Source organism: Silurus meridionalis, chromosome 11, assembly GCF_014805685.1.
Source record: "Silurus meridionalis isolate SWU-2019-XX chromosome 11, ASM1480568v1, whole genome shotgun sequence".
In the NCBI taxonomy this organism is placed as follows: Eukaryota; Metazoa; Chordata; class Actinopteri; order Siluriformes; family Siluridae; genus Silurus; species Silurus meridionalis.
Genome location: NC_060894.1, coordinates 18427585 through 18454008, shown reverse-complemented (window position 1 = coordinate 18454008; position 26424 = coordinate 18427585). Strand labels below are relative to the sequence as shown.

The 26424-nt window shown below is 36.1% G+C and overlaps 1 protein-coding gene across 2 annotated transcripts; it reads left to right on the top strand.

Moving 5' to 3' along the window:
- Nucleotides 1–1226: 1226 nt before the first annotated feature.
- pitpnab (phosphatidylinositol transfer protein, alpha b) lies at nt 1227–26424 on the top strand. 2 transcript variants are annotated; one of them, XM_046861741.1, is made up of 12 exons: nt 1320–1426; nt 4888–4918; nt 14841–14919; nt 18499–18644; nt 18738–18829; nt 19412–19419; nt 19578–19652; nt 19749–19832; nt 20750–20827; nt 20922–21032; nt 23878–24000; nt 26223–26424. In XM_046861741.1, exons 3-12 carry the CDS (start codon nt 14842–14844, stop codon nt 26268–26270), a joined length of 843 nt encoding a protein of 280 aa, XP_046717697.1. In that variant the 5' UTR covers nt 1320–1426; nt 4888–4918; nt 14841; the 3' UTR covers nt 26271–26424. The 2 variants fall into 2 exon arrangements, with proteins under 2 accessions (XP_046717696.1, XP_046717697.1); XM_046861740.1 differs by lacking the exon at nt 14841–14919 and having other exon boundaries at nt 1227–1426.

The following is a 26424-nucleotide window of genomic DNA, read 5'->3' as shown; positions in this document are numbered from 1 at the left end:
TAAAAATGTTTATCTAGGCCAGAGATGTCCAGTGTAGGGCCTGTGGTGCCATATATATAAAAAAAGGGCCTTTAGATTTTCATGTCCAGTTTCATGTCTCTCATAAGAGGTCACTGAATAGCTGTATTAAGCCTTGAACTGTATTGTACAATAAATTGGATTATTTTTTAATTGTATTGTAAGTTTCACCTAAATGGAACTTTGAAAATAAAACTGCAATAGTTAAGCACATTACAAATTCATGTTATTTATTTTGGAATATAAAATTATAAATAAGAGGGGCCATGGCACCCTTAATTGTAATATATATATATATATATATATATATATATATATATATATATATAGATATATAGATATATATATATATATATGTAACATTTAATTTTGGCCCACAGGCATTGTTTCACGGGAAAAAGTTTGGACAACTTTGATCAAGACATTCTACCTTCAAAGAATTGCACCACCGTCCAACAGCATTTCAATTCATCCCAATGAGGTTCATTAGGAATGAGATCAGATCTCTATAGCAGGCCACTCAAGATCTTCCACTCCAAAGCATGTAAACCCTATACAATTTAATGCCTCCAAATTTGTGGTAACAGTTTGGAAAAGAACCCTAATGAATGCCATTGTTAATGCCTGTATATGTACGACTATTTCATGGTAAAATGACTGCTGTAAAAAAAGATCTACTGCACAGGTTTGTGCATACACATATACACATGTTGTATGTGATGAGAGTATATAAAAATCATACTTTTGCATTAATTATATATTATTGCATTGTATATACATGTATATATTATATTATATTATATATTACACACACACACACACACACACACACACACACACACACACATATATATATATATATTATATATATTCTGAATGCACTGTTTGTGTGTGTGTGTGTGTGTGTGTGTGTGTGTGTGTGTGTGTGTGCATATATGTGTATAATAAAATATATACATATATACATATATACATGTACACACACACACACACACACACACACACACACACACACACACACACACACACACACAGTGCATTCAGAATAAATACAACCTGCTGTCTGAAATCTGTGGTTCAACACGCTGTATTATAATTAAATGAATTTAAATTTAGAAATAAGTACATGTTTATTTAAATTATATTCCTAGAAACACCCCCCTCCCAGCTCCGTTGTGTGACGTCACGCTGCCTACGCCACGACGGCTCCAGCTCGTGTGATTACGGCGATGCGCCGCGCCCCCTCGGGCCGAGCAGGAAGCGGAGCGCTGGCTGAGAACGACACCGGAGCAGCGCGAGCTGTAGGACAGACTGCGGGTAAAACCGAGCGGCAGCTCCAGCAAGGCATCACAGCGCCAATCTCCCCGAAACACACAGCAAAGGCAGCAACCATGCTCATCAAAGAATTGTAAGTAAGGTATATATATATATATATATATATATATATATATATATATATATATATATATATATATGGTGTGTGTGTGTGTGTGTGTGTGTGTGTGTAGTCTTATTAATGTGTTAGGAAGAAAAGCCAGCATCCTCCGATTGAGTAGCGCAGGTGGACTTGCGGTTCTCGGATCCAGGCCATAGCGACATTGTAAAACTTGGTTTTGACATTGGATCTCGACTAATGGATATCTGCTTTTTTGACTGACATCCTATTCATATATGCATCCCGTTAGCGTCCAAGTCTGCGTTCATTTTCATTACGCATCATTTATTTCCCTGCTTGTATTCTCTTGTTGAAGGTGTTAAATCCATCCTCTGTTACTGAGCAGCTCTTTTGCATCTCAGTTCCTGGGACCATCTCGTTACTACCCAATAGTACATCATGTTCCTACAATTCTTTTTAGTTCACATCACTGACATTTGGCTGCATCTTTTTGTAGCCTGTATCAGCCTATAATTCTGTACAGCTTCTGCTGCTCCTTTTTGAACGTGTAATTTGAGAAGCTGAGTTTGCTGGTCTAAGCATGGAATGATGCACTACCAAACCCTGGCTTCCTACCGGCATCCGGAGGTGTAGAAATGAACATTGCTCCCTCCTTCTGGCTACCAGCAGGGACATATGATTTATCAAGGTCATTACTGGGATGAAGAACACCTCTGTAACAAGTCTATAATATTAGACCTGAAGTAGGATACAGGAAAATGTGGCAGACATGACAAATATCAGTAGTGTGTGTGTGTGTGTGTGTGTGTGTGTGTGTGTGTGTGTGTTCTTTTTTCGTTTGGAAGATGTGCACAAGCAAGGAGCACAATCCGACTCTGATTGGTTTGGACGGGTTTGTGCGTTGGAGGTGAAATGCACTCAAGGACCCTCATGCATGTCAGAGTCCTGAGCTATGGATGCTGAGGTCATAACCTGCTACCGTGACGTCGTATTATTTGGATGCCTAGTGTGCAGGTTGGGACGTGACGAGTTTCCGATCGCTTTTGAACCGTTCTGGCCACAAGAGATTAGACTTTTTTAGTGGTTGCTTTTATTTATTTTTAAGATGGTGTTTATTGTGTATTAGGCACCTTCTTAAAAGAAAGACGAGTCAAGCTAGCTGGTCTTTTTGGAAATATGGCAAGTAATCAATAATTTAGAATAAAGTGAAAAATTAAAAAAATCCTGTGCATGTAGATATGGTCAACTGAGCATACAAAAAAAGCTACCTGGTGATCCAAATGTGTTTATAAATAGGGAAAAATGAATTTCAGGGTCCCTGCTTGGATAATTCAACCTGTGTTTCATCTTAAACTCACATTTCATTTAGCTGAAAAAATCTTCAGCAATGGGGAAAATGAACCCCTTTTACATTTGAATGTATATTTTGATAGACAGGAGACTTCAAAGAAATAGGCATCATCCAAAATGGTTTCAGACATGAATTAACATTTTCCTAAACACTGTTAAATTCCACTATGTATAGAAATTCTGGGTTTATAATACAGGATCTCCCAAGTCAATAGATTTTGAGTGAAAATCCTGTTTTGAAAGGTTTCACAAAATAATCGTTCACCTCAGGAACTCTTTCCATTTGCGAAGAATGTCGATTTATACATGTATTGTAAATGAAGGTGTAATTCAGGGCAATAGGGTCATGCAATCAATAACATTGCCCTCTCAAAACGTTAGTGTTCTGGGTTCATTTTCAAGCTCTGGGTAACTTTCTTTTTTTTTGTTTGCTCTTCATGTTCTCTTCTAATGTAGGTTCTTCAGATTTTGCTAATTTGCATGGAAGCCAAATATAATATTATGACTCATATCTTTCTGACTGCATTATGTTAAATTAGCTTTAAGTTTAAAATTTTATGCTGTTTAAATGTTTAGGCATGTTTATGCTTTCGGGAATTTTTTTTGTGCATCAAGGTGAGGCAGTGATTTCTGTCTGTTTAGTCCTCTTGTACTTAGAGTTTACTTCATGTTCAGAAGCCTGATGTGGTCTTGTACTGTCACAATAAATGTGTAAGTCACAAAATGGACTCAAAGGGAACATTTGTACCATAAATTCAACATTTCAGCAGCTTAGTACTGTGACTCAGGGAGATGTTCATAATGCAAGAGATTGTGGTGTCATGGAGGCTGATGGGAACAGAGACACCGGATCTCCTATAGTGACTGTGTAGGCTATAGATGTGCTCAGGAAAAACATGTGACTCTTGCTGGTGTACAGTAAATGTAACATCACAACGTCTGCAGCCTTAGACAACCTGAAAGCACCCTTTCTACTGTATCCATGAGCATTGGAGAAGAAATAGTGAGCGCATTTTGGGTCAGATGTGTGACCAAGTATGTCGGTGAAGACACAGCTAGGAAAAGCTCTGTGGTGCATGATGTCTTAAAGTCTGTGAGCTGCTGGAGTCATCTTACTCTTGAAGAGTATTGATAAAAAATTCAGGTTGTACAGAACGAGCTAGCCTGCAAGTGCCAATGAGGAGCACAAATCGCATCTTTAAAGTGGTATTTTACAAGAATATTTTTTTTTTTGTAAGAGAAGTTTGTAAAGTTTTTAACATACTACATAAAATGAGCAAACGAGTATAGGATCTCTTCAAAATAATAATAATACAATTTTATTTATGGTCCTTACATGACACTCAGGGACACCTTACATACACAGTTAAAACAATTAACAACAGATAAAAATAATAAAAAATAATACAACCAATAAAAAGTACATATACAGTATCACTGATATGCCTATCTAAAAAGATGCGTTTTTTTAACAAGTTTTGAAAATGGAAAAAAATCGCTGTTGTGAATATCATGAGGAAATAGATTCCACAAATAAGGATCAGCGTGGCTAAAAGCTCGAGATCCCACAGATGCCAAATGCATACGAGGAAGTAGTAAGTACGAGAAATAAGTAAAATAGGTTTGAAGGAAACGAACTTATGGCCACCAAGATTTGCACCTATGTATAAACACCAGACACCTATGCATAAATGATTTGCATATGCAAAGTATCCAGACTTAATTTTCACATAGGCATGACCTATCTGCATTTGTCGTGCCACTGGTATAAGAAAAGGAAACCTAGTGGAGGAATACTGGTGATAATAAACCCATTCTGTTTCAGCTAATTAAGCAAGCGAGTAACCCTAGCATTATGTGCTAATCTGATGTCCATCCAACGGGGACAGTGGGGTCTGAGGTGGAGGTGTTTAATTTTTCTTTAACTTCCAGTAATTGACTAATATGATGTATTTGTATTGACTAATATGATGCAGTGAAGATGGTGATATAAAACAATAAAAATAGTGAAATATTTCTAACGGCAAAACCAGTTATAACAGTGGTAACCATTAAACGTAAAGATTAACTCGAAGCCTACTTTGCTTGTTTTATAATCTGTTTTTTCTCTCTTTTCGTTTTAGCCGAGTGATCCTACCCATTTCTGTGGAGGAGGTAAGTGCTAAGTGTGTACTCATTGTATGTGTGTGTGTGCGTGTTTGTCTGCGTATGTTGTGTGAAGCAGGATTTTGCACGGCGAATTCATTATTCATAATGACTGCAAACAACCCCTCCGAGTTATGGTTTCTTTGCTCGTGTACAACGGCTTGCCTTTGTCATTTCGAATCAGATCACTATCATGCATGTCAGCGAGCTGCGTATTAGTCAGCTTTACAGGGAGTGAGTCCTTTCACTTGGTCTTCCTGCATGTTTTTTGTAGACTTAAAAAAAAAAGACAAAATTACTGCTTTAGCTTTCTGCTTGCCAATATTAAAAGCTGTGTCAGCAAATTTAGCTCCATCAGCCTCTCTCTCTCTCTCTCTTTCCTCTCTCTTTCCTCTCTCTCTGACTTCCAGATCCAAATTTAGCCACACAGTACACTAGTCAAGACATGTTTTCATCTTTTCCCATGTCAGTAAAAATTGTATTTCTGTCTTAATCTTCTGTTTTCCTGTCACTGCCTCTTTATCTCCTATGATTCGTTAGCATGTCACTCAATTCAGTGGTTGCCTGGTGTTGAATAGCCAATGAGATATCGGATATCACTCTGTGTCCTGCTCTTTCTGTTTCTTTCTTTCTCTCCCTACCTTTTCTACAATGCATCCGTTTCTGTCTTGATACTTTTATTCATGTTATGCTCTGGTTAGTTAGTATGTAACCTACAATTACGATAATTGCAGTTGTGTAAATGTCTTATGCGAACTACAGCATATATCCACACACATAAACATAAATGCCCCATAGCAAATTTTATTGACTGGAATGGCGGCCTGAAAAGGACTGGAAAAAAGCAACCCAATAAACAAACAAACCAGACAAAACAAAACAAATGGTCATAAATTTAAATAAGCTACGTGAGAAAGGGTTTAATTAACTAGCCATATATAGTATTGTTAGCTAGCTAACATCTAACTCATTTGGAAAATTTCTTCACCATTTGGACACCTGCTAATTCCCTATTATACCACTAATACCAGCTGGGGAAAGTTAAGACTATCATGTGATTCCTAAAGCCTTCCAGTTGCATGTTTTTGCATGACTGCTCATGCTGAGTCACAGAGCAGTGTAACCCTCTCAGAGGAAATCTGCCTTTTTCCGCATGTATTAGCTCACTGATGGCTACGATTGGCTATTGTTGCTTTGATTGACAGGGGGACAGAGTGGATCTTCTTTTCCAACCAGCTAGGGTTAATTTGGCTTTCTTGGCTTCTGGCCATGGATGGTGTTGGCATTCATGGGATCTGTACTTGCTTTCTGTTCTGGGAATCCTTCACTCACTTCACATTTTGAGAAATAGTACAAAGCAACACCTATTTGTGTTTTCATATCAGCTGCACTAAACAGGCATATGTAAACAGAATTTTGGATTCATTACCTTATACAAAGGAAAATGTTAGAAAAATATCCTCTAAGATAATGCAGTACTACATCTGTCATGACAGTTAAGATCTGGTTGTTATTCCCAATGATTAAAATGATTGCACAAGAGGCTGAAAGATGCCATACTGTGCCATGTAACCTCTCAAATAAAATATCAAATGCTAGCCTTATGACAGAATGCTTACCCCTTTAAGCTGCTTATACCAGGACTAATGTCTAAATATGTGCGTGGGAGAATCTAAATCTCATGCATTAAGTTTAATGCGTATTTTGAATTTACACGTTTGACAACCTGAATGAAAATGACAGATACTAGATATTTAGAAAGAAAAACCCTGAATTTAGCTAACAAGTGTTTATTCTTAGCGGCAACGAGGAGCTTATTCATTAAGTGATTCAATGAAAAGGTTATGGAAATTAGGTTTTCAAATTAATGTTAGTGGTCCATGACTCTGTATATATGGCTGTTGTCTTGTAGCCTGTTCTGAATAATTGCTTAACCGCAGCTTATGGAAACAAATGCTGACTTTGAAAAATGTATTAAAATGTGTAAAAGAGACAACACTGATGCATGCTGACTCATCCAGAATTTCCTTCAAGTGTAATTACCAATGTCGGCTTATAGTTGTTGGGTGAGCATCAAGAATTTCATTATTCATTGTTGGACCTCTTTCTCTCTCTATATCTATCTATCTATCTATCTATCTATCTATCTATCTATCTATCTATCTATCTATCTATCTATCTATCTATCTATCTATCTATCTATCTATATAATATAATATAATGTATGTGACTACACTCCTTGTTGAAAAGAGTGATTTTATGTATTTGTGACCAGTGATTTGTTGTTAAAACCTTTAAAACATGACCTTTTCTTTTTTTTGCAAAGAGCATACCATAGATATGATGTAATTAAGATAAAAGTCACTTTTCGGTGTCAAAAAAAATAAAATATCACTTTCTAGTCTTGTCTCATATTCCTACACAGCAAAGAAAGTACTGTAGAATTTACAGAAAATCTCTTCTGGCCCATGGCTTTTTACCCAGATTGACTTAAAGGATACAACTTAACATTTAAAGGATAAGAGCTTTGCTCAAGAACAATTTATGGAAGCTGGGTGGAAGCTTGTGGAGTTGAACTCAACAACCTTTTGATCTGTAGCTCAATCGAGCCACACTTCCCTCAGCCATCGCAAAGCACCCACTTCCTTCAACTAGCTTCATTCAAACGCTTTTACTATTGAATTAATTTGTATAATATTATAATACTGAACTGAACTGAAAATTTCTGCTCAGAAAAGCTACTTCTGTTTGCTTAAAATAGTTTACAATACATGGCATGAACAAAACAATTGGTTATTATGTTTACACAAAGAGAATCTTTACATTTATGGCATTTAGGCCTTATCCAGAATGACTTACTATTATCTTATTTATACAAATGGGCAGTTGAGGGTTTTACCGCTGTGCTCACGGGCCCAACAGTGACAGCTTAGTGGTGTTGAGATTTGAACTCATGACCGATGGATCAGAAGGCTTATGTCCACGATTGACGGACGAATTTCACAAGTAAAAAAAAAAATAGAAAATAGAAAAATCTTTACTATCCCACAATTTTTTCATTTTTGTTCATTAAAACCAATAGCTAAATGAAGATTATTTTGTAAACTTACAGCCGTTATTTAGTGTGTGTTTCTGAGGTAGATCTAGTTAATCGAATTTAACTACTTTTATACACATGAATTTCCATATTTAAATATTTGTATTCATTTTGTTATATTTGCCTATAGTTACCATTTTGGATTTTGGAAAGTTGGCCAAGTTTCCAGTGTGCAAAAACCTCACACTGTAAAATAAGCAGATTAAATTAACACCTCTGACATACACTGGAGAGATCTGCAACACAGTGCACATCGGAAAAGCAGTTTAATTAAAGGTGTTAATTGAAGTTTTTGCTTTAAAGAAATGAGGATTGTCTGGTGGTTCTGTTTTAAGCTGTAGCTAAATTAATGCTAAAATAGATTCAGAGCATCGGTGTGGATAATACAGGAGTGGTTTGCCTCCTGATTGCTTCTTCTTTTCACTCCACTCCACTTCATTTTTAAGAATATGATTTCTTGTTTGTTCGGTGTGCTTCTTAAAAGCTGCTACTCCTTTGCAATGGTCCATATTTTACTCATATTCCCTGTATTGGAATATTGGGAGCACTTCATAGAATTCCCACATAGGGAATAGATTAAATAATTAAAAAAAACACCTATACACTGTCTATATTACGATGCTTCAGAAGATTTTAAAAGGTGCACAGGATGTTTCCCACCATGTTTTGGACAGCACTACAAAATAGCAGACCTGCAGAACACAACGCACAACATAGTGAATAGGCCATTGTTTTGGACACTGAATTATTCAATAGCTGCAATGAAACTAGTAATAAAAGCGTGTAATTATGTAGACTGCATGGGGGCATTTTGCTGGCATGCTTTGTCACCACTTGGTCCCTGCAAATCTGTGTAACATTATTTTTGTTGATCATGTTAATGAAATTCATCCAGTGACTGTTTCAGAGAATCTATGCAGGGTAAACTGATGCTGTCATGGTGGCCCATTTCCTTATTAAAACACGTTATATATGTGATCTTTCCATTTACTATCTGTTAATATGCATATTTAAAAAACAGTGGCCTGACAACAATATAATATTTGGCAATTAATTGTTACACATTAAACAGCATTAATTAAAGACAAAAATAAAACCAGCTAGAAGAATATTTTATTATTGGCAACAGGTCAGTAACATGGTTGGGTATAAAATAGTATCTTATTGAATCAGAGTCTCTCAGACGTAAAGATGGGCAGTGTCTTAAAATCTGTGTCTACAAATTGTGGAACAATTTCAGAATAATGTTCCTTAACATCCAATATTTGATAAATCTCATCATCTACAGTATATAATATCATCATAAAAGAGGACAATGGCAAAAAGTACATATTGGATGTTTGTGATCTTCGAGTCCTCAGACGACATTGCCTTAAAAACAGGCATGATTCTGTATTCTGGATGCTGTTTTTAATGCTTTCATCCAGAAGTCATATTTTTCAGGAAGGTCTTGAATAAGTCAATGCTAAACTACATACTGAAATTAAAAATACGACAAAGAAGACTTAGGACTGTTGAGCACCCTGAATCCTTTATCAGACAACATTCCTCTCTCGAAACTCCAGCAACTGGGCTCCTTAGTTCCCAGACATAAACAGACTGTTGTTAAAAGAGGAGATTCTACACAGTGGTTAAAAAAATCCCCGTCCTTTTTTTTTTTTTTTTTTTTTATGTATTGCAGCAATCAAAATCTACATTACGTTATTTTTCTTTAAAATGGTACTTTTCCTCAGTTTCAACATTTAATATGTTTTTATGTTCTACTGTGCATTAAATATGGGTTTATAAGATTTGCAAATCATTGCATTCTGTTTTTATTCCAACTGCTTTGGAATGTTTTGAAATGCATATTTTGTGCAAAGAAGAAAAAGTTACGTAACATTTTACTCAGCTGACCGTGACAGGATTATTTTTTTCGAAGCTGGATAATAAAGCTGTCAGGAATGAAGCCAAACCCCACAGCTTGATCGTTTTTCTTTGGAGTGAAATGCTATATTAAACCAATAAATCATATAGATACATGGCCTGGTATACTAAAGAAGAGACTACAGTTTCCCTTTTCCTTTTTTCCACTATTTTTTGTTTTATTGTTATTCGTATTTCTTGTCATTTTCACTGTTCATGTCATTCCCTCTTGCCATTTTTGTCTTTGGTATACAGGTCTCACATATATGTCACATTTGTCTCTCTGTGTGTGTGTGTGTGTGTGTGTGTGTGTGTGTGTGTGTGTGTGTGTGTGTATGTGTGTGTATGTGCTGCACAGTGACATGCAATGCTAGTGGACTGGGATTGGTTCAAAGATGTAGCCTTTGATTGGTTGGAACAGGATGATGCAGAGTATGATGGTGTAATATCTGAGGCTCAGTAGTGATGTCACACACACACACACACACACACACACACACACACACACACACACACACACACACAGCCATCTGAACATCGAAATGTATGAACTTAATAATCATTCTCCTCTTGTGCCCTGTCTATCTCAAACTCTCTGTCTCTGTCTCTCTCTGTCTCTCTCTCTCTCTCTCTCTCTCTCTCTTATTTAACCATCTTCCTGTCATATAATATTTGACACAGCACTAAAAATAAAGGCAACTGAAGATGCTTCTCTGCATTCCCTCCCGTCTTTTCTTTAGTTTTCCTTGGCCAGTGTAGTGTTGATGTTTGTGCTAAAAATAGTCCTGTGTGCATTGCTTCCTCCATCCCTGTGTCATATATGCGCATACTATATTATATCATACTATATGAAGGTCGCACATACACACTAGCACAGACTTGTGCAAATGGTCTTTAATTGTCTGTTTAAAAAAAAAAAAATTTCATATGCTTTTGGTTCACTTACACGTGTACAAAATTGTTGGTGCTTGTCCATTAAAGAAAGAAAAACCCACAATAGTCACTGAAATAACTTGAAACTGACATAAGCAACAATAAATAAAAATGTACTGATTAACTAATGAAAATTACATTAATACTTTTGTCAGTTTCAAGTTATTTCAGTGACCATTGTGGGTTTTTCTTTTTTTAATGGAAGGGTACCAACAGTTTTGTCTACCTGTGTAACTACCTATTTATATATAATTATTAGTAAATGCGCTATACTTTCATTGTTTAGAAAGTGACCAATAATGTGACCGTAATTTTATATGTAGATTATTTTCTCCTCGATAAACTATTTCTCAAGCGTGTTCTCTCAGCACCACTGCTGCTACGTGATATGACGTATCACAACACTACAGAGACTGAGGCGTGTCCTGAAAGTCACATAAGATATAGATTAACATGGCAGAGGTAGAGCTGCATCTTACTAGAACAGAAAAAGAAGGTCCGGCTTCATTTAATCTTTGTTCTGTTTGTAAAATGGACCTGTGTTGGAAGTCAGAAGGCACTTAAGAAAATTGATGATTTGTTGTCTATCTGAACCAAAAAATTTAAGGCAAACTATCTGTACTAAATTGAATTGCATAGCATCATATTTTTGTGTGTTGAATTCAAACGAAATCGGATCGCACTGCATAATAGGAGTGATGCATTGCATCACATCACATCGGTAGCTGCTTCATATGTATCTTTAATGTATCGTATCGTTGGCTATGCATCGAGATGCGCATCGCACCACCTTCAGTTATGGAGATGCTTTGTAGGGATGTGCATAGCTTTCTGGTTTTAATCCTGACTACTCAAAGGTGAGCAGTTTGCTACTCTTGCACTACAGAAGAAGCTATTTCCTTCTCTGTCTTTGCACAAACAAAGATATTATGGATATATGGTTTTATGGGTATGTTATGGAATTCATTTCCTGTATTCATTAAACTCAGACAGACCTGTGCAATAAAATCTCACTTTTAATGCAATCTACCCCACAGCAATGTTGTCTGTATGCTTTCCAGTGGTTTAAAGGCGAGGTCCTATCGGAGTCAGCACACTGCCCAAAATGTATTATCTCTCTTTAGTTTAGTTCAATGAGATATTTGCTTGATTGCAGCAGCCCAAACATGTTCTATAATTCACCCATTCCACTTGGATATCAAGGTCTTTCAAAATTCTATATAGGAGAATATGATGCCACATATACATTTCTTTTTCTTATATCATATATCAGACGACGCACACCATATCTATTTGCATTTCAGCCAGTGAGCCCAGATGGGGGTGATATCTTCTTATCTTATCTTACTACAACCCCAATTCCAAAAAAGTTGGGACAGTGTGCAAAATGTACATAAAAACAGAATGCAACGATTTGCAACTCTTAATAATCAATATTCTATTCACAATATAATTTTTTTTTTAAATGTTTAAACTGAAAATACATACCATATTAGAAGAAAACATAAGGTCATCTTAAATTTAATGGCTGCAACAATTCTGAAATTTTTTGGGACAGGGCTATGTCTATCACTGTGTAGGATTATGTCTTCTGTCCGTATACATCTGGAAACTGCGGAGACCAGTTGCTGAAGTTTTGGGAGAGTAATGCTGTCCCATATTTTTCTGGTACAGGATTGTAGCTGCTCAACAGTTCTGGGCTTCCTTTGTTGTATTTTCCGTTTCATGAAAAATACGCAAAAGGTTTCTCCAGATTCTTTAAAACTTTTGATGATATTATGTACTGTAAATGATGAGATATTTAACTGCTTTTGCAATTCTATGTTAAGGAACATTATTCTGAAATTGTTCCACAATTTGTAGACACATTAATAAACCACTGCTGATCTTTATTTCTGGGAGACTCTGCCTCTCTAAGATACCCAATCATCTTACTGAACTGTTGTCAATTAACCTACAACCATTTCATTTTAATAAAACTTACCTTTTCCACACTTCGTGCCCCATTCCAACCTTTCTGAAATGTGTTGCAGCCATGAAATTGAAAATTACCTTATTTTTTCTTAAAAATGTTACATTTCTTTAGTTTGAACGGTTGATATCTGGATGAACTTGAAGCAAACCATACAATTCAACGATGACCTTCAATGGCCTCGTGTCAGTGAAAGGAGATACCAGAATTGGTAGCCCATATCTGGGAAATATTTGGCAACATGCAAATCATCCACATTTGCCAATGCCATGTTAAAACTTTGCTGACTGTGCTTTCCTTTTGAAGAGCTGGATAATTTGATCAACTATCCTCACTATGCACGTTTTCTCCTTGAAAGCTGATTCTTCCCATATTGCACAGAATTCTCTATCTATAAAGTGACAAGACACTATTTTAAATCCTGTTTGTTGTCCTAAAATAGTAGGCAAGGCCTTGTTTTACTCTGCTGCTGTGTTGGTGGGCAAAATACCATGACGGGTTCATCACTGGACAGATCTGCTGTCTGAAATAGACAAAGATTTGGCACTTACACCCAGGTCAACTGTCTTTGTGGGTTTGGCAAACCATGTCCCAGCATTGCATGCAAAAGCAACAAGTGTACATATTGAGCAAATGGATCTAATGAACATATTACATAATTTTATATTGTGGTAAGGAGCCACATTTGACCTATGTGATCTCCCGTATATGCTGGACTCCTGTTACTAAAAAATTGCTAGTGATCACTTTGGCAAAAATTTGGGGAGAACCTTGAAGTTAGGATTCCTGCTCAAGGTCATATTGCAGTTTTATGAATCAAATTTTTCCTTGCAATACTCTATGAGGGTAAAATTAGATTCCAAACATTCTGCGGTGTGCCTGGTACATTTCCTACTGTAGTCTTTTTGCACATTTATCCTTTTTAATGAGTACTGTATCTTATGAGATTGATGGCATTGGTTATTCAGGTGATTTAGGTCATGAATGTCGTTTATCAGGGCGATGTACAAAAGTGCTTTATATCTCTATCAATGAATAATAGCACACTTTTTTAATGAACAAAGACAAAACAAACAGGAAAGAAAGTGATAGTTTAAGTATTTCAGGAAGAGGTACCTCTTTACCCATCATTTGAAGCTGACATTTAGGGGAAGTTTAGTGGAAATAACAACTCTAGTACTGAGTTAAACAGATAATACACAAAAGTCAGAATCCTACCTTACCAGAAGAGAATACAATCAAGATAAAGAGCTAAAGCACATTGAAGATTGAGATGGTTACATCCTAAATATAATTTAATGAGCCTTGCCCACAATTCACACCTTAAGAAAGATTAAAACTACTCTTGATTAATCACCTGACAGAACTAATAAGCATAAATAGACCAACCCTATAGAATCAACAATACTATACAATATAACAATGCAAATATGATAATACAAAAAAAGTCCTAAAAAAGAATCATACCTTACCAGAAGAGAATAAATTCAAGATATAAAACTAAAGCACACTTTTAGTAATGTATGTTTATGTTAGACATTTTATCCAATCAGCCATCATGTGTTGCCAGGTTCAAAGAAATACGCATTGAGAACTTCAAGATCAACAGTGTGGGTGCCTGTTGCTTCAAGCACATGAGAATGCAACTGTTACTTTACCCAAACAGATTTCAAGTTGGCAACATTAGGGACGTACAGGCATACAGTAATGTCAGCATTTTTTCAACCCATCTTAATTGGATGGTCAGAGAGCACCTTAGAAAATGAAAATCCCTGGTACAACAGCCAAGGATGTTGGTGAGACAATGGTAAAACAATGTTTTACTCTAACATGCAAAACAACTGAGATGATTAAAACCCTTGTAAATTAAGTATGTGTTAAAATTGTTTATATTTTGAGATATATATTCACATATACACACACACAACACAGTCTCACGGCATTTCGTTATATAGTCACAAACTTTAATCTATTGATTCGTGTTCATGGACACGAATTTCCCTCTTTTTTTTTTTGTCACTCAGCATGACTGCCTCCGTCTGGCTCCGTCTCCATAGCAATGGAGGCAGAGGATCATGGGTAATGCTGACAGAAATGCCAAAGGTAATCTTTTTTCCCCATTTTTATCAGAGAATAAGGCAGAAAATATATGGTTAGGGTAATAGTTAGGGTAAGGTTAAGGGTTATACTGTAATAAATGTGTTTGTTAACCGTGAGAATACTTTTTCTATATTTTGACTGGAAGGAATCACTGACGATGGTTTATAATATCGAGTAGCTTCTGAATATAAAGCAATAAAAACAAGAATAAAATCTCCTGCTTAAATGTTGAGTAATAGTGCTTGAAGATGAAAAAAATCAATAACAAAAGAAAAAACTATACAGCGTTTGAGGTATCCAGTGGCAGAAAGAAAACTTTGGCTGGGGCACCAAAAATGCTTGCTATTAAAATACATTACATAGAAAGTCGTCCTCAGTGACACGAAAAAAAGAGATAAACTATAGACTATATCACGAAATGCCGTGAGACTAGACGGATATATATTATATTCATAGTAACAACTGTAACGTATATAGAAGGTTTTATATACACTATATGGAACAAAGTTTGCGGTATGTATTTAGCCCCCTCACTCTCTTGGGAAGATGTTCCACTAGATTTCTTGTTGAGATTTGAGCTTATTAAGTGTTAGTAACTTTAAGTACTGATGTAGGTGAGGTGAGAAGGCCTGGAGTGCAGTCAGCATTCCAATTCATCCCAAAGGTGGTTAGTAGGGTTCAGTTCAGAGCTCATGTAAACCATATTGTCATTGACTTCGTTTTGTGCACATTTACATTTACATTTACATTTGCGGCAGTTAGCAGACGCCCTTATCCAGAGCGACGTACAAAAGTGCTTTAAATCTCTAGTAATGAATAAATCTACACTGGTATGCAAGATTACAAACTTAATATAAATATAACTCGAATTCTACAAACTTGGAAAGTGCTAATTTAGGTATTTCAGGAAGAGGTAGGTCTTCAGTCGTCGCTTGAAGATAATCAGGGACTCTGCTGTACGGACATCTAGGGGAAGTTCATTCCACCACCTTGGTGCTAGAACAGAGAAGAGCCTTGAAGTGTACTTACCTCTCATTCTGAGAGAAGCTGGTACCAGTCGAGCAGTACTGGAGGATCTCAGACAGTGTGGGCATTGTCACCTAGAGCAAGTGAAAACTATCAAAAAATTATATCCTACCACATCCAAAGACATTCTATACATTTGTGTGCCTTGAACTTCGTACTAACAGTTTGCAGAAGAATCACATATGGCTGGAAAAGTCTGGTGTCCCAATACTTTTTTACATATAGTATGTATACGGTTTGCAAGTTTGTACCACTGAAAATCTAGAATTAAATGCAAGTAAATGACTGCCACATGCTCTCTAAAGCAGTGGGCACCTGGTGTTTATAGAGACAATAGAGTGTAGAGCATGCTCTGGTACAAATATGAGCCTCATTTATTATTTATCAAAGCACCACATGAAATATAGTTTCTACATAAGGGCACATATTAGTTTAGTAAGGCAATGAAAGGCATGTGGATTAAAAACTTAATAGGCCATTAGAAATGAAATTTGATAATCCCTCATCATTTCATTGTCATTTTTTTGTTTCCTCAGTGTAAACAATTGAAAACAATGGTTTATTGATTGTGTATACAGGACATTTCCAGTTTTCACGTTTTTCTACTATATTTAGATTGCACGTTGTTCCTTCCTTTAGGAAATCATTCAAATTGAATATGATCTCAAACCTTTTCTATTCATATAGAATAATACGGCTACTTCTCATACAGCAATTAAGTCCACCTGCAGATCTTGTATCCAGCTGATTCTACATGCATGTCTTCCCATATCTGCTGAACAGCTTAGAAAAAAAAATTCAGCACTAAAATGAACAAATACTCAACTGTACAGCATTTATAATCCCAATTCCCAGTTTTTATGGCAAAGTAAATCTAGTGTTGGTAGGTCATCTATTTCATTGCTACCATTACATTTTAAATGTATATTTACAGCATATTTTCACCCTTTTCCAGAGTAACGTAGAAAAGTGCTATAAAGTCTCTTTAAATGACAGAGCTGGAAAGTAACTAATTACATTTATTTGCGTTACTGAAGGTAGAGTAGGTTTTTTGTGTACTTCTACTGTAGAATGTGTAATTTTACATTTACTTAAGCATGTTTTTTTAGGTATTGAATTGAAGTACAATTTAAATCCTGTCTGATACTAAGTAAAAAAAAATAAATAATTGCACCCGGTAACTACTGCACTGATTGATGGGTGGGAGAACAAACGTGCTAAACTCACGTTAGACTCAAGTTGTTATTGCACTTTAATTTGTAAAGGTGTTTCTTCAATTAAACACATTTTGAGATTTATGTCCCCTTGTCCTTTTCAAACTACACTAAAATCTCCCATCCCACCCCCTGCTGTCTAGAAAAGTAGTCAATTTTAAATGATCTACTTTTTAATTTTAATTGAGTAACTTTGCAGACTGGAAACGTTACTTGTACTTAAGTAAAATTTCATTGAAATTACATTACTTTTACTTAAGTGAAATATTTTATTACTCTTTCCACCTCTGATAAATGACATCAACGCTGGTTCACTAGGTTGCAGACTTAGGATACTATCAGCCTAAAACTCTGTTTTGAGGAATTATAGCAACCTTTTTTATTATTATTAATTTTATTTGATTATTCGGTTTTAAATTTCTGGATCCTGCATGTGATTGATTAAAAAAAATATTCGCTAGCAGGTAGGATCATGTCAGAGGTCTGTTTACACTCATAACACATACGGGTAATATGAACTGTTATTGGATACTGAGCAAAATAATGTGCTGGACAATGAGGCTGAGAGAATGTGAGTGCAGGCTAAATATAGCTAATGTATATCACACACCGAACTGCCACTAAGTACTTTTAGTTTAGCAGCACGCTGAAGATAAGATGTTACTGATAAGATATCACTACTGCACGGGTGGATGTCATTCATAAATTCTTGGCGATCCATGACAATTTGTTGCTTTAATATCGCAAAACGAAGTGTTAGCTGGTTGATGTGGTTTGCTTGGATGATTTTGTTGTGTTTACAAAACTGAAAATTTTTATGATGCCGTAGCTAAATTGAGAAGCAAAGTTAATAAATCTCCAACAAGACTGCTCTCAGGACCAAATGCAAAGTTTTGCAGCAGACTGAAATCGGCTTATCGTAGCAAAGACTTAAGTCTCTTTCTCACTAATATGCCTGAACTCATTTACACAATTACACTTCTGTTCTTCGTGCTCATTTGTGCATTTTTTTTTCCAAGTTTGCCAGGTTTGTGTATATGCTCTGAGTAGCTTTTGCACAATCGTAGAGGTGATTAAGGACTGAAAGAAGCCTTTGTTCAGCATGTGTGTGTGTGCATTTCATAAAATAATGGCCAAAAAGGGACAAAATAGAGGCTGGGGGAGGCAGAGAGTGAGAGACATGGCAGTCATACTTGATACTTGATAATGGTATAATATTGAATATTAAAGTATTATTTTGGATTATATGCACTCCAAATGTCACAAGAGTTTGTTTTTATGTTTAGAGGTAAAGTGCTGGGCTTAGAAAGTCTGTTTGTGTATGTGTGTTTGTTTTGTACAGTACCAGGTAGGTCAGCTGTACTCAGTAGCCGAGGCAAGTAAGAATGAGACAGGGGGAGGAGAGGGCGTTGAGGTCCTGAAGAACGAACCGTATGAGAAAGATGGAGAAAAAGGCCAATACACACACAAAATCTATCACCTGCAGAGGTGAGTAATCATCTGCACATGCTGGGGAGATCTTTTGTGTAACACAAGCCTCTGTTCGACCCATTTGTGCTTCCCGTTTTTGTTTTTTTGTAGTAAAGTTCCATCGTTTGTGAGAATGCTAGCACCCGCTTCAGCTCTCAACATTCATGAGAAAGCCTGGAATGCTTATCCATACTGTCGCACAGGTAACACGCACACACGCGCGCACACACACGCACACACACACACACACAATCACCCACTTCTATCTGTCTGTTAAATAATTAACTGATTGAGCAGAGTGGGAGTGGAGTTACAGTGCAGGGAACTGAGGTTACCCTAATGGCGAACACACACACACACACACGCATACACACACATACACACACATACACACACACACACCATTGTCTCACAATCCTCCTAAGGAAAATTCATTGACATAGTTAAAGGAATGCAGCTTATTAATACTGTGCTACCATCAGTAATCCTTATCCACATATAAAAACATGCCCCCCCTTTACCACACAGAGTTTTTTTATATATTTGTATAGTATATACTGTGCATAGGAACGTATACCTTATATGGAAATGAACTCTATCTATCTATCTATCTATCTATCTATCTATCTATCTATCTATCTATCTATCTATCTATCTATCTATCTATCTATCTATACTGTACATATAATATATATTATATAAAATATATATTATATATAAGAATTCAATATAAAATATATCTGATGTTTTTTCTCCTTTCTTGTCCTTGCTCTCCATTTCTACAGTAATCACAGTGAGTAGATGACCACCTTCACCTCACCTCACACAGGCCACTGCAACACACACACACACACACACACACACACGCACACCAATAAATGTCAAATATAACTTCCCTGAGATTTATTTAATATACTGTATGCTATTAAAAACAATGATTTCATCCTGCAGAATGAGTACATGAAAGAGAATTTCCTCATCAAGATAGAAACATGGCATAAACCTGACATGGGTCATCAGGAGAATGTGAGTACTCTTCATTTAGCTGAAAGGCCACAGGCTGGGGGTCACTTTTTTCTCAGAGGATGTGACTTTGTGTGTGTATATTCCTGGTCTGTGCAGGTGCACGGTCTGGACCCTGACACTTGGAAGAAGGTCGATGTGGTGTATATTGACATCGCTGACAGAAGTCATGTGGAGCCGAAGGTAAGGACGCGCTTCTTGTCTAGGCTGAGTAAAAGAGGAAGGATGAATAGGTTATTATCTGTCATTTGAAACCCCGAATATACAGAATCTAGTTGAACAATTTTGAACATAAACAAATTCAACACAGAGTAAATTTAATTATTTTAAAATGTTAAAATGCATATAAAAAACAGAAAAACACAAACCATCATGGCTCAGGGGACAATTTCACTGTAGATTGAGAAAAGTTACCAGAAATCAGTCGCAACTCATTGCCTTCTTTCACACTATTATAAATTATATATGCTTTTTAAGTCTTATAGAATCTTTTCCTGTTTAATACGAGTTTGATTATATATCAGTATCTCAAATATCAATGGTGCTTTTTTTTAGAATATGATCTGCCCTGTTTCCCAACTTCCCATTGTAGAAATAAATAGAAAAAAACCCATTAACCATTTACCCAAACAGGAAAATCGCTGAAATTTCCTGCATGCAGTGTAGAGTATCTTGAGCATGCGAATTTAATCAGTTTATGTACGTTGACTACAAATACTATGCTTTTTTTGTATAACATCTCACTGCGTGAATATATTTTAAACAGTTCACAAAACTGTGACTTAATTATGTGATGACATTGCAGTATTGGTATTAGGTCTAGTCCAGGTAATCCAATACATCTTTCCTGGTCTGACACAATTTACTGAGCTCTTGCAAGTCTTCATAAACAAGTGTTGTTTCATGAAGTCAGAAACCTGTAAACAGGACTCTAGAGCCACAGAAATAAATCACCAGACAGAGGATGAAGTGTCTGACTCAATGGTTCAGTGCATTCGGTTGTCCCCACTCAGTCATTTTGCAGCTGAATGGGTCATTTTGGAGAAATAGGCACATGATTTTGAGCTGTTATGTGTGTGGTGTAATGCTGCCCTCTGCAGGACTACAAGCCAGAAGAAGATCCAGCCAAGTTTAAATCTGTCAAGACTGGACGAGGACCTTTGGGGCCTGACTGGAAGGTGCACAATGCTCACAATATCTTTCGTCTAATATCTCTTTTTATTAAGATTTTCAATTTTTTTACATACTTTGTGTATCTGTGTGTGTTCACAGAAAGAACTACCCAAAAAGACAGAATGTCCGCACATGTGTGCTTACAAGCTGGTAACTGTGAAATTCAAATGGTGGGGACTGCAAAACAAAGTGGAGAGCTTCATTCAGAAGGTGAGCTTTAGTGCATTCAACTCTGAGGACATGTGTGGCCTCAAATGGTCCTCTGAGAAGCCCTTATACTCTTAAGCTGTCAACTATGCGGTCTTTGTCAAACAGTGCAAATTAAATTCTTAGTCATTTTTAAAGCAGTTCCTCTAATATTTAAAAAGCTTAATATAAGTAGAATACAAACAGTCAAACACTACAGTGATGTAAGTTGAGGTTAGAATATATATGGTAATTTTTATCTTTTAAACTGCCCATTATCATGTGTTTTTGGCATGCATGATATAATTTTTTTTGCATTTGGTACCTGGGCCTTCAGTGGGGACTTACCCGACTTAATCCAACTCTTAATGCCACCACTATCACCTCTGAATTATAGAAACCATCAATACTGTACAAAAACGCAATATAACAACGCGAGGCATTACAGAGAGCGAGGCATTTCGCGTATGTAGGGTGAATACCATTTTACTAAAGCAAGCTCGAAACATCTACACTACATACGCAACTGTGCCACCTACATCATCTGGAGCAGTTTAGAATCAATATTTGTCTAATAACATGACAAAAACTTTTACAATTTAATAAAATACAAACTACTCACCAGAGATGCAGACTCATAATTTGCACCGCTCCTCAGAGGCTGTAATCCAGTGGTACCACTGGTCTGGAAGTGGTGAACAAACTCTTTTCTGAAATGTAACATCCACATACACGTACTGGAAGCAGTGCAGCCAAGAGAAAGGCTATGAAATGAAGAGAATAAACTGTTAGGAATAAATTAATACAATTTCATGGAACAAATATTAGAATTTAGGTTGTAAATGTAGGTCAGTGCTTCTGATAGTGTTTAGGCCAGCAGAGAAGACTTTGCTGGCCCTGACTGCCCGCCACTGGTCATTAGTATCAGCACACTTGAGCATATTGAACATATTGTGTTTTGTCAAGAGTAATAGATGTTCAAAAAAGAATAGATTTAGCCAAATTGTTTAAGTAGTAGTGCTATTGGTATTGGTTTTAGCTCAGAAGCAGCCATATTTAAATTACATGCTGCTTTTTAGAAAATAATGAGTAATGTAGGCATTAGACATATGACTGATAAGAGCATATATTAAGACTGTGTGTGGACTGTGCTTTTGGGTGCTTTGTTGAATAATGCCTGGCTTTATTCAGGGTTTCCGTGCGGTCCTAAAAAAAAAAGTCCAAAGTAAAAAAATCTACATTTTAGGTCTTAAAACAACATAAATTTGCTGATATTAAATAATAATAACATGTCTTAATTTTCCAATGTCCATGTAAAGCTACCTCTAACGCTAATTGAAATGCTCCAGCAGCACTTTAAAATGTTTTTGCTGGTTAGTTTTCTTTGTGTTGTAGTTTGTAATTTGTATACTTTATACTGTATTACGACTACAAATGAGACCGACATGCAACAGCCAATAGCTTACTGGTATTGGAGCGAATCTCTCTTGGATTGTACCACAAACATAAAACAGATTTTATTATTCAGATATGGGGAATTGCACATTTTGCAATACTTAGATTGATCTGAGATTGATCTTAAATTTCATTGAGTTCTTTTTTTGGTATTTGTTGCTATTGATAATAATTGCCCACGACAAGTCTAAAACTTTCAACAGATTTCTAGCCAAAAAAATCAGTAGCTTGTTGAACTAGCAAGCATTGTAAAAGAAAATGTCGATGTAGAAAATGAAGTATTAATTAGAAATTAATGTTTTATTTTTCTATAATGTTGGCAGTTTTGTTGAAGTCACTTTGGAAGTGTAACACTAGCTACAGGCTAGTCAGGATTTAAAATCGCTAAGCTATAACTCGACTTACATTCGACATTTGATCAAAGTAGATAGTTGTACTACATTCAACCGAGTAAAGGTAAACTGCATTGAAACTACTTCCTATTACAGAAAAGCTATTTTTTATTATCAGAAAAGCTAGATATTTTATACTACACCTCTACTTTACTACATTTTACTGCAGTTACTACATTACTATAAAATAACTCAGCTTCTTTCATGCTGCTTGTTCTACTATCACTGCTTCTTGTATCCAGCTACTATTCAACACTGACTGTAACAATAATGAGTTTTAAGTAAATATTTTATTATGAATGAATTCTATTAATTAGTAAGCAGTGCATATCATATTTGCTAGTTATTTTTCCCCCATGTTATACAACTTCGATTGGTCAGGTCTTTTTTTTTTTTTTTTTACAGAATCGACAATACCAACCTTTATATTGTTTGATTCAGATACCAGTTTCTATTGTGTTATTGTTATCAAAAACTGGCAAAACTTCACCTGTTTGGGATATTACAGTAAACATCCAATTTACAAATACCTCATGCAGTGTTGTGACAGATTTTGAAATCAGAAGTATCTGAAATGTTTGAAACAGTTTGTTGCTCCTGAGCAATTAGGGAGCAGTTTAATGTAGAGTGCATTCAAGCAGAAAAAACTGCATGCTATTTGCAGCAAAACAACTTAAACAAACCCTCTTTTTGTCCTCTGCTTGTAAATCGCTGTCTCCAACAACTGTATGTGTGATTTCACCCAGACAGTGATTTAGACATGAAGAAAGAATAGAAAAAAGTGGTTAATGCAGTTGTAAATAAAGCATTCGGGTAGGTGTTGATTTATTTTTTAGAAACAGATATATACTATATATATATATATATATATATATATATATATATATATATATATATATATATATATATATATATATATAGTAAGATGTACAGTTAATATGCAGCTGATCATTTCAGTATCATTTTTGTATCAGTCATTGTTTTCTTCATTCAACTCTCTTTTCATTTCTTTCTGTCAACAGCAAGAGAAACGCCTGTTCACTAATTTCCACCGGCAGCTTTTCTGTTGGATTGATAACTGGATTGAACTAAACATGGATGACATTCGCAGGATGGAGGAGGAGACCAGGAAGGAACTGGATGAGGTGAGCAACAGAGAAATCTGTGGAAGGCAGAAAATACAGTGGACACCAGACCATTGCTCTGCAATCAGTTAATATATTCTATTATAATACCGATTTTCCTTCTTTATTAAGCATATTTTTAATGTAATGGCAAATGTTAGTATTTTTTCTATACACTATATGGACAAAGGGATTGGGACACCTGATTTTTTTCCAACCATTTGTGTTTTTTCCCTAAACTGTGAATACAAAGTTTGAATACAAGAGCCACACAATTGTATTAATGTTTTTGGATCCAGTAGCTTGAAATTCTCCCTTCACTTATAGCAATATGACAACCAGAATGACATGACAATACCACTGTGCACAAAAACAAAGTTTATGAAGATGGTTTACCCAGGTTGGAGTAGAAGATCTTGAATGGGACAAGTGGGATGAATTGGAATGCTGACTGCGTTCCAGAACTCCTCACCCTACATCAGTACCAATAATCTTCACAAGCACACTCCAAAATCTACTGGAGAATCTTCCCAGATGTTTGCAGTTTTTTATAACAGCAAATGGGGATTATCTGTGGAATAGAATGTTATGCTCAGGTGTCCACAAACTTTTGTTCATGTAGTGTATGTTCATATATAAGATTTAGATATAAGAAAATAAAACAGAAGCCAAATACAATTTCATTTCAATTTTTAGTCTGCCTAATAATTGATTGAAGCTGATAATAAGGCATAGAGTGTGAAGAGCAGCAGCCAAACCAAGCAGGACACATCTAAACTAGTCAGACGTTCTCCAAACAAATTTAGCATCTGTCAATAAAATGTTATTGCCTCTGGCTGTCCATTCATCTACAGTAACTGCTTTATTCTGGTCAGGGTCATAGTGTATTTCAGGAACATTGCAGGGTGCCATGCACACACACTCACACATTTATTGACAACTAAGGGTAATTGAGGAGAGCCCATTCTCCTTTCCTCATGGGAGGAAACTGGAGAACTTTCTAGGAAACACACACAGACACAGAAAAAACATGTAGAAAAATACACACTTACTTCAATTCCAACCTAGAGACCCTAGCTGCCCCAATGCTGTACATAATAAACCTGATTTACTGTTTAAACCAGCCTTTCAGTCTCTGTATACAAAATGCAAATACAATGTTCTAGTGATTTCGGCAAATGATGTTACACTGCCAAGAACAAGAGACGTCATGGGGAGGAATGGCATGCTTAGTAAACATGTAACATGACAAAGCATGTGGAGCATATAGAGAGACATTTAGGCTATCCAAAAAAAAAAAAGTGGTGCCAAAACCCAGACGATATTTTGGCTTTGATGATATTTCTCAGCTTGTAGTTTTGCAGACTTTAATAAAGTCTGCATACAGCCAAACCTGAAAAAGACAAGACTAAGTAGCCTGGCCGTAACAAGCCAACGATTAGAATCATTATGTGTCGGGAACTGCCGGTTTGTCAAGCTCTTCTCCACCCGCAGCTGTCACTCGACCACACCTCTACTGCCACTTGGTCTATTAAAACCTAATAGATTAAAGAGAAAACCTTTCTCAGAGTCTTATACTAATAAGTTTTCGTTTGAAAACACATTTTTTGGGAACTTTTCGGAAACCGTTAAAAGTAGTGTGGGTTTGGAGCGTTTTTAGACGAAAACAGTGTTTTCGAATTTATCTGGATTAGTGTAGATGCAGCTCTAAGCAGATAAATGAATATTCAGACTAAGAATTTAAGATCTTTGCCAACCCCCTTAACTAGGCTCCATGTAGTTGAGGGTAATGAGTTTTGGCTTTGCAACCTAGTAAGTTTGCTATTGTCCATATAAACCTTTTTTTGTTTTATTGGTTTAAGTTGTATACTTGGATTTCCTTTTTTTTTTTTTTTTTTACATTTGATGAAAATGGTGTCTCTCTCTGCTTGTTAATAATGTTGCAATCATATTCTAAACACTAATAAAAGGAAGGACGCAAATGTTGTTAGATTTAAAAATTGATAGAAGAATAGAAGAATAGACTTTTTTTGTCACATAGACATTACAGCACAGTGAAATGATTTTCTTCACATATCCCAGCCTGCTCAGTAGCTGAGGTCAGAGCATAATATGGCACCCCTGGAGCACAGAGGGTTAAGGGCCTTGTATGTGTATTAATTGATGCGTATTAATTAAGCTGCTATTAAAAAGAGAAAATAACTTAGTCTTGCTTTCTGTCTCGCTCTTGTTTCCTTTCTCAGATGAGAGTGAAGGACCCCGTAAAAGGAATGGTGGCTCTTGAAGACTAAGTCTCCTGTATATAGGCGGAGTGTGCTGCTGTTTATATTGGTGTGTAAGGTGCCGGCCGCATTGCCGTATTGTGAAATTATAAGCTTCCCCTGTTGTCACTTGTTAGGAAAAATTCCCCTGAAATATACATTATAAATGACTGGCCTCATGTTA

Coding starts and splice junctions, on each gene's coding strand:
- pitpnab (XM_046861740.1), top strand. CDS start 1,248: ATGCGCCGCGCCCCCTCGGGCCGAGCAGGAAGCGGAGCGCTGGCTGAG. Junction 19,653..19,748: donor ACATGGGTCATCAGGAGAAT/GTGAGTACTCTT, acceptor TGGTCTGTGCAG/GTGCACGGTCTGGACCCTGA. Junction 19,833..20,749: donor GAAGTCATGTGGAGCCGAAG/GTAAGGACGCGC, acceptor TGCCCTCTGCAG/GACTACAAGCCAGAAGAAGA.